General features: G+C 40.0%; 1 protein-coding gene across 8 annotated transcripts in view; it reads right to left on the bottom strand.

The window, feature by feature from the left end:
* Nucleotides 1-900: 900 nt before the first annotated feature.
* BRCC3 (BRCA1/BRCA2-containing complex subunit 3) overlaps nt 901-13,504 on the bottom strand; it is a 76,312-nt gene continuing 63,708 nt past the window's right edge. For 3 of the 8 annotated variants that reach the window (XM_067723808.1, XM_067723807.1, XM_067723804.1), the window contains 4 exons: nt 8,070-8,201; nt 7,528-7,571; nt 3,659-3,828; nt 991-2,560 (listed from right to left, as the gene is read on the bottom strand). In XM_067723808.1, coding sequence (XP_067579909.1) covers nt 3,677-3,828; nt 7,528-7,571; nt 8,070-8,201 — 328 coding nt within the window. In that variant the 3' untranslated portion in view covers nt 991-2,560; nt 3,659-3,676. Of the gene's footprint in view, nt 2,561-3,658; nt 4,053-7,527; nt 7,572-8,069; nt 8,202-13,504 lie in introns of all 8 variants that reach the window. The other 5 variants (XM_067723802.1, XM_067723805.1, XM_067723806.1 and 2 more) reach the window with 3 other exon arrangements.

Raw genomic sequence — 13,504 nt, forward strand, 5'->3', positions numbered from 1 at the left:
CTGCCTCCCGGCCCCTGTGGCACACGATCCCCTTCAGGTTGTGTTCATGCAGCCAACCCCAGCCCTCTCCCTGGGATCCGACCTCCAAAACCCGAGCCTCAGCTCCCAGCCCCGCCCCGCCCCGGCGGGTGAGCAGACGAGCCTCTCAGGCTGGTGAGTGCCGGTCGGCACCGATCCTCTGTGCGGGAATCTCCCCGCTTTGCCCTCCGCACCCCTGTTGCTGTGCTCTCCTCCGTGGCTCCGAAGTTCCTCCCCCTCCGCCACCCGCAGTCTCCGCCCGCGAAGGGGCTTCCTAGGGTGTGGAAACCTTTCCTCCTTCACAGCTCCCTCCCAGAGGTGCAGGTCCCGTCCCTATTCTTTTGTCTCTGTTTTTCCTTTTCTCTTTTGCCCTACCCAGCTACGTGGGGAGATTCTTGCCTTTTGGGAGGTCTGAGTTCTTCTGCCACCATTTAGTAGATGTTCTGTAGGGGTTGTTCCACATTTAGCTGTATTTCTGACGTATTTGTGGGGAGGAAGGTAATCTCCATGTCTTACTCTTCTGCCATCTTGAAGCTCCTCCCCTTTTCATGTTTGTAAGTAATTTCTCTGACACTGACAAACCTAGCTTCCACTTTCCTCAATACATTTACTTATTTGCTCCATCAGTTGACTTACTTGTTTAATGTACCTGATTGCTGGCTGCACAACAGTTTCCACTAGATATCCCCCACCAAGGCACTCATGCAGTAATCCCAGCCCTGCTTCCTCAGCCACCAGGTACTCTGACACTTCCATGTACCTGCCTCCTCTCCCCACATCCTATTTTACAGATTACAACTCGAATTATCAGGTTAGAAAAAGAATTTCAAATTGCCATAACTCTGTCAATGTAAATAGCTTAGAAGGGACATGTGCAGAAGGTTTGTCTGTAAAAATATTCAAATCATTTTATTCCCCCTCAGATTTTATCACTCTTCTCTTATTACACAAAATACGTACCATACCTCCTAGTTCCTTATTTAATACTTACAACTTTTTATTTTGCAATAATTATAGATTAACAGGAAGTTGCAAAAATAGTACAGGGAGTCCCATGTGCCCTTCACCCAGTTTCCTCCAGTGGTAAGATCTTACACATAACTATTGTACATCTTCAAAACCAACATATTGACAATGGTAGAATACTGCTAACTAGACTATAGACCTTATTTGGTTTCACCAAATTTTACATGCATTCATTTGTGGGTGTGGGTAGGCCTATGTAGTTTTAGCACAGATATAGATTCATGTAATAAACACCACAATCAAGATACAGAACTGTTCCATCAGCACAAAGCAATTCATTGTGTTATCCCTTTATAGTCACCCATATCCCATACCCCCTCCAGTCCCTATCCCTGTCAACCATTAATCTGTTCTTCACTTCTATAATTTTGTCATTTCAAGAATCCATACAAATGCAGTCATACAGTATGTGAGCTTTTAAGACTGGCTGTTTTTCATTCATCATTATACCCTTGAGGTCCATCCAAGTCGTGTGTATCAACAGTCTGTTCCTTTTCATTGCAGAGTAGTATTGCATGGTGTGGTTTAACCACACACTCAACTGCAGGTCATCTGGGTTGTTTCCAGTTTGGGGCTATTACAAATGATACTGCCAAGAATGTCTGTATAGAAGTTTCTGTGCCAAAATAGGTTTCATTTCTTTGGGATAAATGTCCAGGACAACAATTGCTGGGTAATAAAGTACATGTATGTTTAACTCTATTAGAAATTTTTAAACTCTTTTTTTCAGAGTGGCTTACATTATACATTCTGTTCAGCAATGTATGAGAGATCCAGTTTGTATGCTCAACAGCATCTGGCATTTTCACTGTTTTTTCTTTAGCCATTCTGATAAGTATGTAGTTATAATTCACTGTGGTTTTAATTTGCATTCCCTGATGACTAATGAAGTTCAACATCTTTTCCTGTGCTTGCTTGCCTTCGATACACCCTCTTTAGTGCTATGTCTATTCATGTCTTCTGCTCATTTTCTAATTGGATTGTTTGTTTTTTACTCTTGACTTTATTCTAGATAAATGGTTTGCAAGTAATTTCTCTCAATAATTTCCTCCTTTTAAATTTTTGACAGAGCAGAAGTTTTTCATTTTGATGAAGTCCAATATACAGTATCAACTTTTTCCTTTCACGATTGTGCTTCTGGGATGAAGGCCAAGAAGAACCTGTTGCCTAGCCCACGATCCTAAAGATCTTTCTATGATTTTTTTTCCTGAAAGTTTTACATCTTACATCTAAGTTCATGATACATTTTCGATTAATTTTTGTATAATGTATGCAGTTTAGGTCAAAATTCATTTTCTTTGCCAACTGCACCAGCATCATTTGTTGAAAAGACTATCCTTCCTCCACTGAATTGCTTTTGTACCTTTGTCAAAATCAGTTGCGCATATACCACACTGTCTTGATTACTGTAGGTTTATAGTAAGTCTTGAAGTCAGGTAATGTGAGTCTTCCAAATTTTTCTTCTTCAAAATTGATTTGGCTTAATTAATTTTACACCTGGATATTTTCATCCTTCCTACAGGGAAAGAAAAGAATAGAGAAAAACTGTGGCTGTGGGAAATTAGGGAAAATACAACATTTACACTACATATGCCCTAGGGGAGTTCATGAACATTTCTGGGTTCCACTCCCAGAGTTGAAGTTTGGCCTCCAAATGATTATGGTGCATGTAGTTCTGGACTGTACTTTGAAATTTGAAAAACAATAATTTAGGGAGAAACAAGAAGAAAAAACAAAAACAACCCTTTGTCACTGTTGTTGGGATTGGGGCTTTCTTTGTTTTCTTTCTTTCTAACTCCTCCAATTCCCACTTTAATTTCTGGTCTGCAGTAGGCTTAGCTCTTTTCTGAAGACACACTTAGCATTTGTGGTTACACATGGTAAGAAGCTTGCAAAAGAACTTTTTAAAGCATTATTTTTGTTACATCCTAAGTCCTGAATGTTTCTGGAAAAACACATTTATATTATACTGGAAATTCTTAGGGAAATAGGATCTGCTCAGTAGGAATTTGCTTCAGAGCCAAATATGCTAGAACTCATGTTTTTGGTTACAAAGAGCACCCACATAGATTCAACCTTTGCTAGGTATCTCAGAATACCTATTTTAGAGATCAAGAAGGAAGACATAAGACATATGCCTCTCAATGGGGGTAAAGAATAGAGGTGGGGTGCTGATGAGTCACCTTCACTTCATCCCACTAACCCTTGTGTACTTATTTATTTGTCCAACATCAGCATCATAACTACAAAACTGAACATGAAATACTTATTCCTTTAGCTTATTCTAGAGAAAAAATAAACACTTGAAATATGCTCCCCAGACATTTTATTACAGGATATCCTTGCCAATGTAACTTGCATAGCCTCTAAAAAAAAACTTTCATATTCTACTTAAATCACCCTGCATATGCTCTTTGTAGGCCGGTTCCAGGTAGGAGCGTTCATTAGGCCCTAATGAAACTTTTAGGAAGACATCTTATGTTTGTTTATCGTATGCATAAAACGCACCCATGGGGATATAAAAGGATCTGCTCCATCGTCTGCCTACACATCTCCTGTATATGAATTTTCAGACCATGTTTAATACACAAATTGGAAAACAAAAGTTTTTTACCCCATTTTGTCTCCTGCTTTATTCTAAAGAAGAAAGTTCTTGCATAAGCTCTTCCTTTTCTTGTTGCAACTCCTGCAAATGCTGTTGGTTTTGCTCCAGTCTGTCCTCCAGCCACTGCAGTAGAGGCCCGCTGACTGCCGACATCTGACTGCACAGGTTCTTGGTAAACACTTCAATAGGAAAAACACAGAGATAACAATCCACCACCAGTAGCGCCCAACAATGATTACAGAAAGAGGGGGAAGGAGGAGAACACAGAAAAAGTGCAGAAGTAGAACTGGCAGACAACTTTGTATGGGCAGCCAGGAGAAAGGCAGGAGAGCTGAGCAAAGAGGATACCTATTCGGAGGCCATCCTGAACATCCCTGGATCCATAAGCCAGACGGAAGCCTTGCTATGCAGAGAGCAGAAAGATAGCCAGCTTTTTACTTCCATAGCAAAAGGGTAAGAGCTACAGAAGAGTCTCTTTCCCCAGCTCTCAGACCTTCTCACTGTGAATGAACATAGCTTCCCAGTGAGCTAGAACTCTGTCTTCTGCAACTTAATTTTTCACGAGTTCAGAAAGAAAATTGCTTACCAAGTGTTACATACATTGAAGAATACATTAATGCAACTCACCTGAAAGCTTCTCTTTTAAAATGAGGAAAAAGCAGAGAGATGAAGGGAGTGACCACCTTTCACGTCTTCCTAGGAATGTTCAGCTTCACGGTAAGACGGAGATTCTGTGGCCCTCTTTTTAAAACAAATTCTGCCTAATGGAAATACCTTTTTCTCTCTTATGATACATGACTTATTAAAATGACCACTGTAAAACTGTGAAGTATACCTTCCAAGATATATGTATATGTGTGTGAACCTGTGTGCATATGTATATATACTTTTGAATAAAAATGGTTCTGATGAACCTAGGGGCAGGACAGGAATAAAGACACAGGTGTAGAGAGTGGACTTGAGGACACGGGGAGAGGGAAGGGTAAGCTGGGACGAAGAGAGAGAGTGGCATGGACATATATACACTACCAAACGTAAAACAGATAGCTAGTGGGAAGCAGCCACATAGCACAGGGAGATCAGCTCGGTGCTTTGTGACCACCTAGAGGGGTGGGATAAGGGAGGGCGGGAGGGAGAAGCAAGAGGGAAGAGATATGGGGATACATGTATATATATAGCTGATTCACTTTGTTATACAGCAGAAACTAACACAACATTTGTAAAGCAGTTATACTCAATAAAGATGTTAAAAAAATTTTTTTTTTGAAAAACAGATTTGGGGGCCCCACTTTCACATCACTGAACTACAAACTCTCTTAAGACAGGCCTTGGAATCTGGGGTTTTTTTTTTTTTTTGTTATTATCGACCTCAGAGTGCTATATATATATATATAATTTTTAAATAAATTTATTTATTTATTTTTGGCTGTGTTGGGTCTTCGTTTCTGTGTGAGGGCTTTCTCTAGTTGCGGCGAGCGGGGGCCGCTCTTCATCGCGGTGTGCGGGCCTCTCACTGTCGCGGCCTCTCTTATTGTGGAGCACAGGCTCCAGACGCGCAGGCTCAGTAGTTGTGGCTCACGGGCCCAGTTGCTCCGCGGCATGTGGGATCTTCCCAGACCAGGGGTCGAACCCGTGTCCGCTACACTGGCAGGCAGATTCTCAACCACTGCGCCACCAGGGAAGCCCAATTTTTTTTAAATAAAGTTAAAAAAACTGTATGATTTTGGACGTTACTTTTACCTCACATAACAATAAGCCATAGACACCTTCCTGTGTTGATAAAGATCTACCTTTCCTTCTTAACGACTGTACAGTATTCATCAGAATGGATGTACCAATTTAATAAGTCTTCTATTGATGGACCTTTCAGTGGCATCCAATTTTTTGCTATTATAAAGACTGCGATTAATATCCCTTTATTTTTGCACACTTTTCCTACAAATTTTTGAAGGATACATTTTTCGAAGTGGAATTGCTAGATTCAAGTTCACATATATTTAAAAATTATACCTCCAGGAACAGTATATGGGAGTGTTCACTTCCCTCACATCCTCATCTAATTCTCTGTCAATTTAATATTTGTTGAAAGAAAAGGAGAAAACCTGATGACTTTATCTTAATCCATACTTCTTTTATATATTATTATGAACAATTTGATTTTTCTGTAGGGCTCTATAAAAGTCTTTAATTCTTAGTCAGTCTTTTGTGACTTCCTTATATTTTCCTCCTGTATTTTTTTTAACTTTTAATGAGCTTTATTGGGGTATAATTTACAGACAATAAATGACCCCACTTTAAGGGTACAGTTCAGTGAGTTTTGACAAATGCATACCCCTTTTAACCATCCTCCAGCCAAGATACAGGCCATTTCCATCAGCCCAGAGGCCCTTCTGGGTTCCCTCTGCAGCCGGTGCCCCTTCACCTTGGGCCACAGCAGCTACTGACCCATTTGCTGTCACCATAGGTTAGTTTAGCCTATTCTTAAATTCCATATAAATGGCACTATAGAGTATGTAGCACTTTGTGTGATGCCTCTTTCAGTTGGCATAATGAGATTCATCCAGGTTGTTCATGTATCAGTAGTGTGTTCTTTCCATTGCTGAGCAATACCTTGTTGTATGGATGGATCACACTTTGTTTATCCATTCACCCACTGACAGACAATTGGGTGTTGCCACTTTCTGGCTATTGTGAATAATGCTGCTACAAACATTCCTATACAAGTTTTTGTTTGAACACCTGTTTTCAACTCTTTGGGGTATATGCCTAGGAGAGGAACTGGTGGGACATTTGGTAGTTGTAATTGCCAATCTCTTTCCAAAGTGGTTGTACTATATTTAATAGTAGAAGTTTAAATATATCTGGAATTTATTTTTTGTGTAGGGCATTAAGTAGGAATTTATTTTTTTCCCATATGGAAATAGAAGCATAAACTAAGAAACAAATGAACTGTCCCAACACTATTTAGTGAACAATCCATCCTTTTTAAAATTGATTTGAAGTAACATCTTTCTTAGATATAAATTCTTACATATGTATACATGGGCTGTATTCAGTTCTACTGATTTATCTGTCCATGTTTGAATTATCAATATATATTTTTTAATTGCTGTGGCTTTAGAGTATGGCTACATATCATATATTACCTTATATTATTAACTCTTTGCCATGTTTTACCTCCAGATAAAAATGATGGGACAGATAAACCAAGCCAGCTCTGTCTTTTTCTCTCAAAGTACTTGCCTATAATACTTGGAAGCCTCCTTTTCTTCCTTCCTAGTGACTTTGCCAGAATGGCCTGGGAGTCAGGGTTAGTCAGAAGGTGTGGATGGGTAGGTGTGTATGTTGGGAAAAGTGATTTAGTGTGTATATTGTATTGAGCAGAAATCCTTGGCCTTGTATAGGAATTCCTTATATATTTATTTACATGAAAAGATCTCCCTCATGCGCTCCCTTTTATGTCTGTCTGTCTGTCTAGCCATCTCTTTCAACTCCCACTACAATAGGCTGGTACTGATATGCTGGAAACCGGCTCACAAGAGCCAACTGTTGAAATTTCAGGAAGTTTGCAAACTGGTTACAGCCATGTTAGTTGTTTGAAATCAGCCACAGTAGGCGTGTTACACTATGGAAACTTGCAGACAAATCGGGGCCCTCCCTGTCTCCCTGAGAACTGGTGTTAAACGTGTCCAGTCATGTATAGTATTCAGTGGTCCACAGGATTCAATAGAAAAGTTGGGAGCAGGATTAGTGAATGGCAAAGCCCTTGGGAAAGAAAACTCATGGGTAATTTGTACTCATCACTTCAGTCACTTCAACTAAATTTGCTTCTGTCATGTGAGTATTTCACTGCCTGTACTCGAGAAAAAAAATCTTACCTGAGCCATTATGGATCTTGGTTACTGAGTCCAGATGTGTAAGGCTAAAGGGATAAAATAGTTTAGGTTAGTAGCAAAGCAGCAGTTCATCTAATCCGTTTGGCAGTGGTCTGCTACAGACCTCTGCCAACCAGATTAGATAAATATGTATCATTGAACTTCCCATTATTGTTCCATTTTTCATGATTTGGGGGGATATAATTTTATTCAGAACGTTGAGATAATTCAAAGAAATAATTTTGAAATTATTGTCTCTCGCTGAAGCCTTCCTATAGTACACAGTACTTGGCAACAGGGCTACAAAGATGTTATTTTTAACAACTAAAAAAAGTGTCTTTGCCCCAGAAGCGTCCAAAGTGCACCAGGAGAGAAACAAGTGTTAAAGAGATTGTTATCATACAGGGTGAGACATGTGATGACTTTCTCACAGAGAGCTGAAAGGAAAGGGGGCTCACAGCTTGAGCTGCTGAAGATGAAAGGACAGGAGAGGAGAACAGGGACCAGGCCCGAGAACTGGGAAGAGGAGCAGCGAGGCTCTCTACCTGTGGATCCTCCTGTACGCATCCTGCTCCTCTTGGCACAGGATCTTGGGCAGCTCAACTGCTGACTCAAGGCACACTTTCCCAATGGTTACATGAGGTACAATATGAATTGGAATTTCAATTCTCTCATACCTGTAAGACAGTCAGTTCAGGTCAGTTTTTGTTTGTTTGTTTCCAGCTTTACTGAGGTATAATTGACAAATAGGAATTAAACGTATATATTTAAGGTGCACAAATTGATATTACGATATATATACACATTCAGAAATGATCACCACACTCAAGCTAATTAACATATCCATCACCTCACATAATTACCATTTTTTGTGGCGATTTAAGATCTACCTTTTTAACAAATTTCAAGTACAAAATCACCAAGTTGTACATCAAATTGCCACAACTCATTTATCCTAAAACTTTGTACCCTTAGACCAGGGGTCCCCAACCCCCAGGCCGCGGACCAGTACCGATCTGTGGAGGAGGAGGTGAGTGGTGGACGAGCGAAGGAAGCTTCATCTGCCACTCCCCGTTGCTCCCCAATGCTCACATTCCCGCCTGAACCATCCCCCCTCCGTCCACACCTGTGGAAAAACTGTCTTCCATGAAACCGGTTCCTGGTGCCAAAAAGCTTGGGGACCGCTGCCTTAGACCAATACTTCCTCATTCTCCCCTCTACCCCCCGTGCCACAGCACCACCATTCTACTCTCTGGGTCTATTAGTTTGACTCTTAGATTCCACATATAAGTGAGAGCACACATTGCATTATTTGTCTTTCTCGGACTTATTTCACTCAGCATAATGTCCAGGTTGATCCATGTTTTTGCAAATGGTACGTATATATACATACGTATACACATACCACATTTTCTTTATCCATTTATCCACGGACAGACATTTAGGTTTTCATTCCTTGTGAATAACGAGGAATGTGATGAACATGGGAGCACAGATACCATTTTGAGACACTGATTTCATTTCCTTTGGATATATACCAAGAAGTTGGTAAGTTTTTAATACTGACTTGTCATAATCAGAAGTTTTCTATAGTTTTAATAGAAATTTGGGGACACAGTATGCTTCAAAGATTAAATATTCCTGTTACTTATTTAGTAACTCAACTCCAAAGGGGACAGAGTTCAAACTGAGCTCATGTGGGGAGCAAATTGGAAGTACATACATTTGCAGAGCCAATATTCTCATAGAAAATCTGAGGCCACTTTGTAAACTTAACAGAAGCCTTGGGGGTGCAAGGTCCTTATGCTCATTCCCCAGACAAGGGAAATAGCTAATTAATACTGTTTTCAGTCAAAAAGTTGCCAGTGAGGTTGAACACATTAATCACAAAGCCTGGGGAAGAGGAAATGTAGACTCTTCAGTGACTCCATCAGATTCATTATGTGGAAGGGATTACTCATATAAATACTCACTTGTTCTAACTCAGTGTTCACCAGTGGCCCTCACTTCCCATTTTCTCCCCTGGAGGGAAATAGGTAAGTAATTTACAAATACTTCCATTTTCATGCTAGAGTGAGGTCAACCAATCTACCTCTAAATACTTCTCACCCCAAATCCACCTAACAGTGGGTTCAGTGGAGCAACCAGGTTGAGGGTCCCTGGCACTGTGTGACCTCATTGGCACATGGTGGTATATCAGCATAAGATCTAGCTCCCTCCTCTCTCTTTCCCACCCAGCAGAATGCGTCTGGCCCCCTCACCACTTCTATTCAAAATAATATTAGAAGTCCTAGCCAAAGAAATTAGGCAAGTAAAACAAAGGTATCTAAATTGGAAAGGATGAAGTAAAATTATCTGTTTGCAGATGACTTAATCTTATAGATAGAAAACCCAAAATACTCCTCCAACCCCCCCAAAACCGATTAGAACTAATAAATTCAGCAAGGTTGCAGGTGTCATCAGGGCCCCACATCTGAAAGCTCTAGAGGGGAAATCGTGCCTTGCCACTTGCAGATTCTCGTGGCTTGCGGAGATTCTTTGCTTGTGGCAGCGTAACTCCTATCTCTGTCTCCATCTGTGTATTTGCGAGGTGATCAGGTAATGAGGTTGGAGCCCTCATGAATGGGATCTTTATAAAAGTGTCTTTATAAAAGAGGGTATATTTCTGTAATCTTTCTTCTGTTCTATTGAACTCTGATCCTTTCACCAGTACCACCTGTCTTGATCATTATAGCTTAATAGCAACTCAGTAGCTGGTAATGTGATACCTCCCAATTTATTCTTGTTTCCCCAGATCTTTTTTTTTTTTTTTTTTTTGCGGTACGCGGGCCTCTCACTGTTGTGGCCTCTCCCATTGCGGAGCACAGGCTCTGGACGTGCAGGCTCAGCGGCCACGGCTCACGGGCCCAGCCGCTCCGCGGCATGTGGGATCCTCCCAGACCGGGGCACGAACCCGTGTCCCCTGCATCGGCAGGCGGACTCTCAACCACTGCACCACCAGGGAAGCCCTCCCCAGATCTTTTTGGCTATTAAGGTTCTTTTGCCCTTTCATAAAATTTTAGAATCTAGTCCCTCAAAAAATTCTGCTGGGAATTCGATTGCTATTAAATCTATAGATTTGGGGACAGTTGACATATTTGCTACTCTGACCTAATCCATGAACATGACATGTCTCTCCATTTATTTACTTATTTTTTATTTCTTATTTTATTTTACATTTTTGGGTGCACCGGCCCTTCATTGCTGCGTGTGGCCTTTCTCGAGTTGTGACAAGCAGGGGCTATGCTTTGCTGCCGTGCGCGGGCTTCTCATTGCAGTGGCTTCTCTTGTTGCGGAGCACAGGCTCTAGGCATGCGGTCTTCAGTAGTTGTGGCTCACGGGCTCTAGAGTGCAGGCTCAGTAGTTGTGGCGCACGGGTTTAGTTGCTCTGTGGCATGAGGGATCTTCCTGGACCAGGGCTCAAACCCGTGTCCCCTGCATTGGCAGGCGGATTCTTAACCACTGCGCCACCAGGGAAGCCCCTCTCCATTTATTTAGATCTTTGATTTTATTCATGAGTTCTGAATTATTCAACATACAAATCCTGTATGTGTTCCTTCTATTTGCACACAACATGATTGTCTATATGAGGTTAGCAAGGTCATAAAGTACAAGATTAACACAGACACACAAATCAGTTCTGTTTCTATATTCCAGCAATGAACATTTGTAAATGAAAGCTTTTTAAAAATGCCACTCAAAATAGCTCCCCCCAAAATGAAGTACATTTAGGTTGTTTCCACATCTTGGCTATTGTGAATAATGCTGTAATAAACATGGGTCTGCAAATCTCTTTGAGATCCTGTTCTCAATTCTGTTGGATATACATAGAGATTGCTGGATCATATGGTAATTTTAGTTTTAATTTTTCTGAGGAACCTCTGTATTGTTTTCCATACAGACTACACCATTTTACATTCCCAGGGCACAAGGGTTCCAACTTCTTCACATGCTTACCAAACATTTCTTCTTTTCTGTGTTTTTGATAATGGCCATCCTAGTGGGTGTGAATTGATATCTCACTGTGGTTTTGATTTGCATATTTTTAATGATTAGTGATGTTGAGCATCTTCTCATGTTTGCTGGCCATTTGTGTATCTTTGGAGAAATGTCTGCTAAAGTCCTTTGCCCATTTTTAAATTGGGTTATTTTGTTGTTGAGTTGTAGGAATTCTCTTTATATTCTGGCTATTAACCCCTTATCAGATATATAATGGGCAAATATTTTCTCCCATGATGTAGGCTGCCTTTTCACTCTGTTAATTATTTCCTTTGATGATCAAAAAGTTTTTAAGTTTAATGTAGTGCATTTGTCTATTTTTGCTTTTGTTGCCTGTGCTTTTGGTGTAATATCCGAGAAGTCATTGCCAAATTCGATCTCATGAGCTTTTCCATTTTCTTCTGTGACTTTTACAGTTTTAGGTCTTACATTTAGGTTTTTATTCCACTTTGAGTTAGTTTTTGTATATTGTGTAAGGTAAGGGCCCAACTTTATTCTTTTGCATGTGACTATCCAGTTTTCCCAGCATCATTTATTGAAGAGAATGTCCTTTCCCCATCAATTGTTTTGGAACCTTGGTCAAAGATCATTTGACTACATATGTCAGAGTTTAATTTGGGACTCATTCTGCTCCACTGGTTTTAATATCCGTTTTTATGCTAGTACCACACTGTTTTGATTACTGTGGCTTTTTAGTAAGCTTTGAAATGAGGAAGTGTGAGACTTCCAATTTTGTTCTTCTTTTTCAAAATTGTTTTGGCTATTCAGGGTCCCTTGAGATTCCACATGAATTTTAGGATAGATTTTCCTATTTCTGTAGACAAACAAAACACAACGCTGTTGGGATTTTGATATGGACTGCATTAATTCTGTAAATCGCTTTGAGTAGTATTGACATCTTAACAATATTAAGTTATTCAGTCCATGTACATGGGATGTCTATTTATTTGTGTCTTCTTTTATTTCTTTCAGCAGCACTTTGCAGTTTTCACTGTACAAGTCTTTCACTTTTTGGCTAGGTTTATTCCTAAGTATTTTATTCATATTTATGCTATTGTAAATGGATTGTCCTCTTAATTTCCTTTTTGGATTGTTCATTGTTAGTGTGTACAAACACAACTGATTTTTTGGCACTGATTTAGTATCCTGCAACTTTGCTGAATTCATTCATTCCAGTAGTTTTTTTAGTGGACTCTTTGGGGCTTTCTATGTATAAGATTATGTCATCTGTAAACAGAGATAATTTTACTTCCTCCTTTCCAATTTGGATGCTTTTTATTTCTTTTTCTTGCCTAATTGCTTCCAGTTCCATGTTGAATGCCCATTTTTAAATTGAGTTGCTTGTCTTTTTATTGTTTAGCGTAAGAGTTCTTTACATATTCTGGATGCTATACCATAGTCAATTGGGAGAAGCCACAATGGGGGCTTCTGGAAGGATAGTAAGTTTCATTTCTTGATATGTGTTGCAGTTTCATAGACACATTTCACTTTGTGAAAATTCATGGAGGTGGTGATCTGTGTTGAGGTTGTGTGGGTATGTTTATGAAAGCTGATTGAGCTGGACACATAATTAGTGTGCTCTTCTGTATGTGTGTTATACTTCAACTGAAAAGCTAAAATCAACACACCAAACTAAGGTAATGAAGAAGCTCTAGAGTTTGCTAGAACTCACAGGTCAGAATACTAGTTTTGAAGTCTATAGCTGAAGGAATATTCAACAATTGTTTATTGAGCACCAGGGATACAGTGATAAAAGGGAAGCATTTGTTTCAAGAATCTTACAATGTTAATAGAGAGACAAAATATTAAAATATACTGTTACAAGTATTATGACAAAGGAAATATAGGATTCTATTTAGTTCTCAGAAGGAGTACTAACTGGGTTGGTATTGGAGGTTGAGGGGTATCAGAGAAGAATTCCTAAAGTTGAGCTTAGTCTTCA

This window comes from Pseudorca crassidens, chromosome X (assembly GCF_039906515.1).
Source record: "Pseudorca crassidens isolate mPseCra1 chromosome X, mPseCra1.hap1, whole genome shotgun sequence".
Lineage (NCBI taxonomy): Eukaryota > Metazoa > Chordata > Mammalia > Artiodactyla > Delphinidae > Pseudorca > Pseudorca crassidens.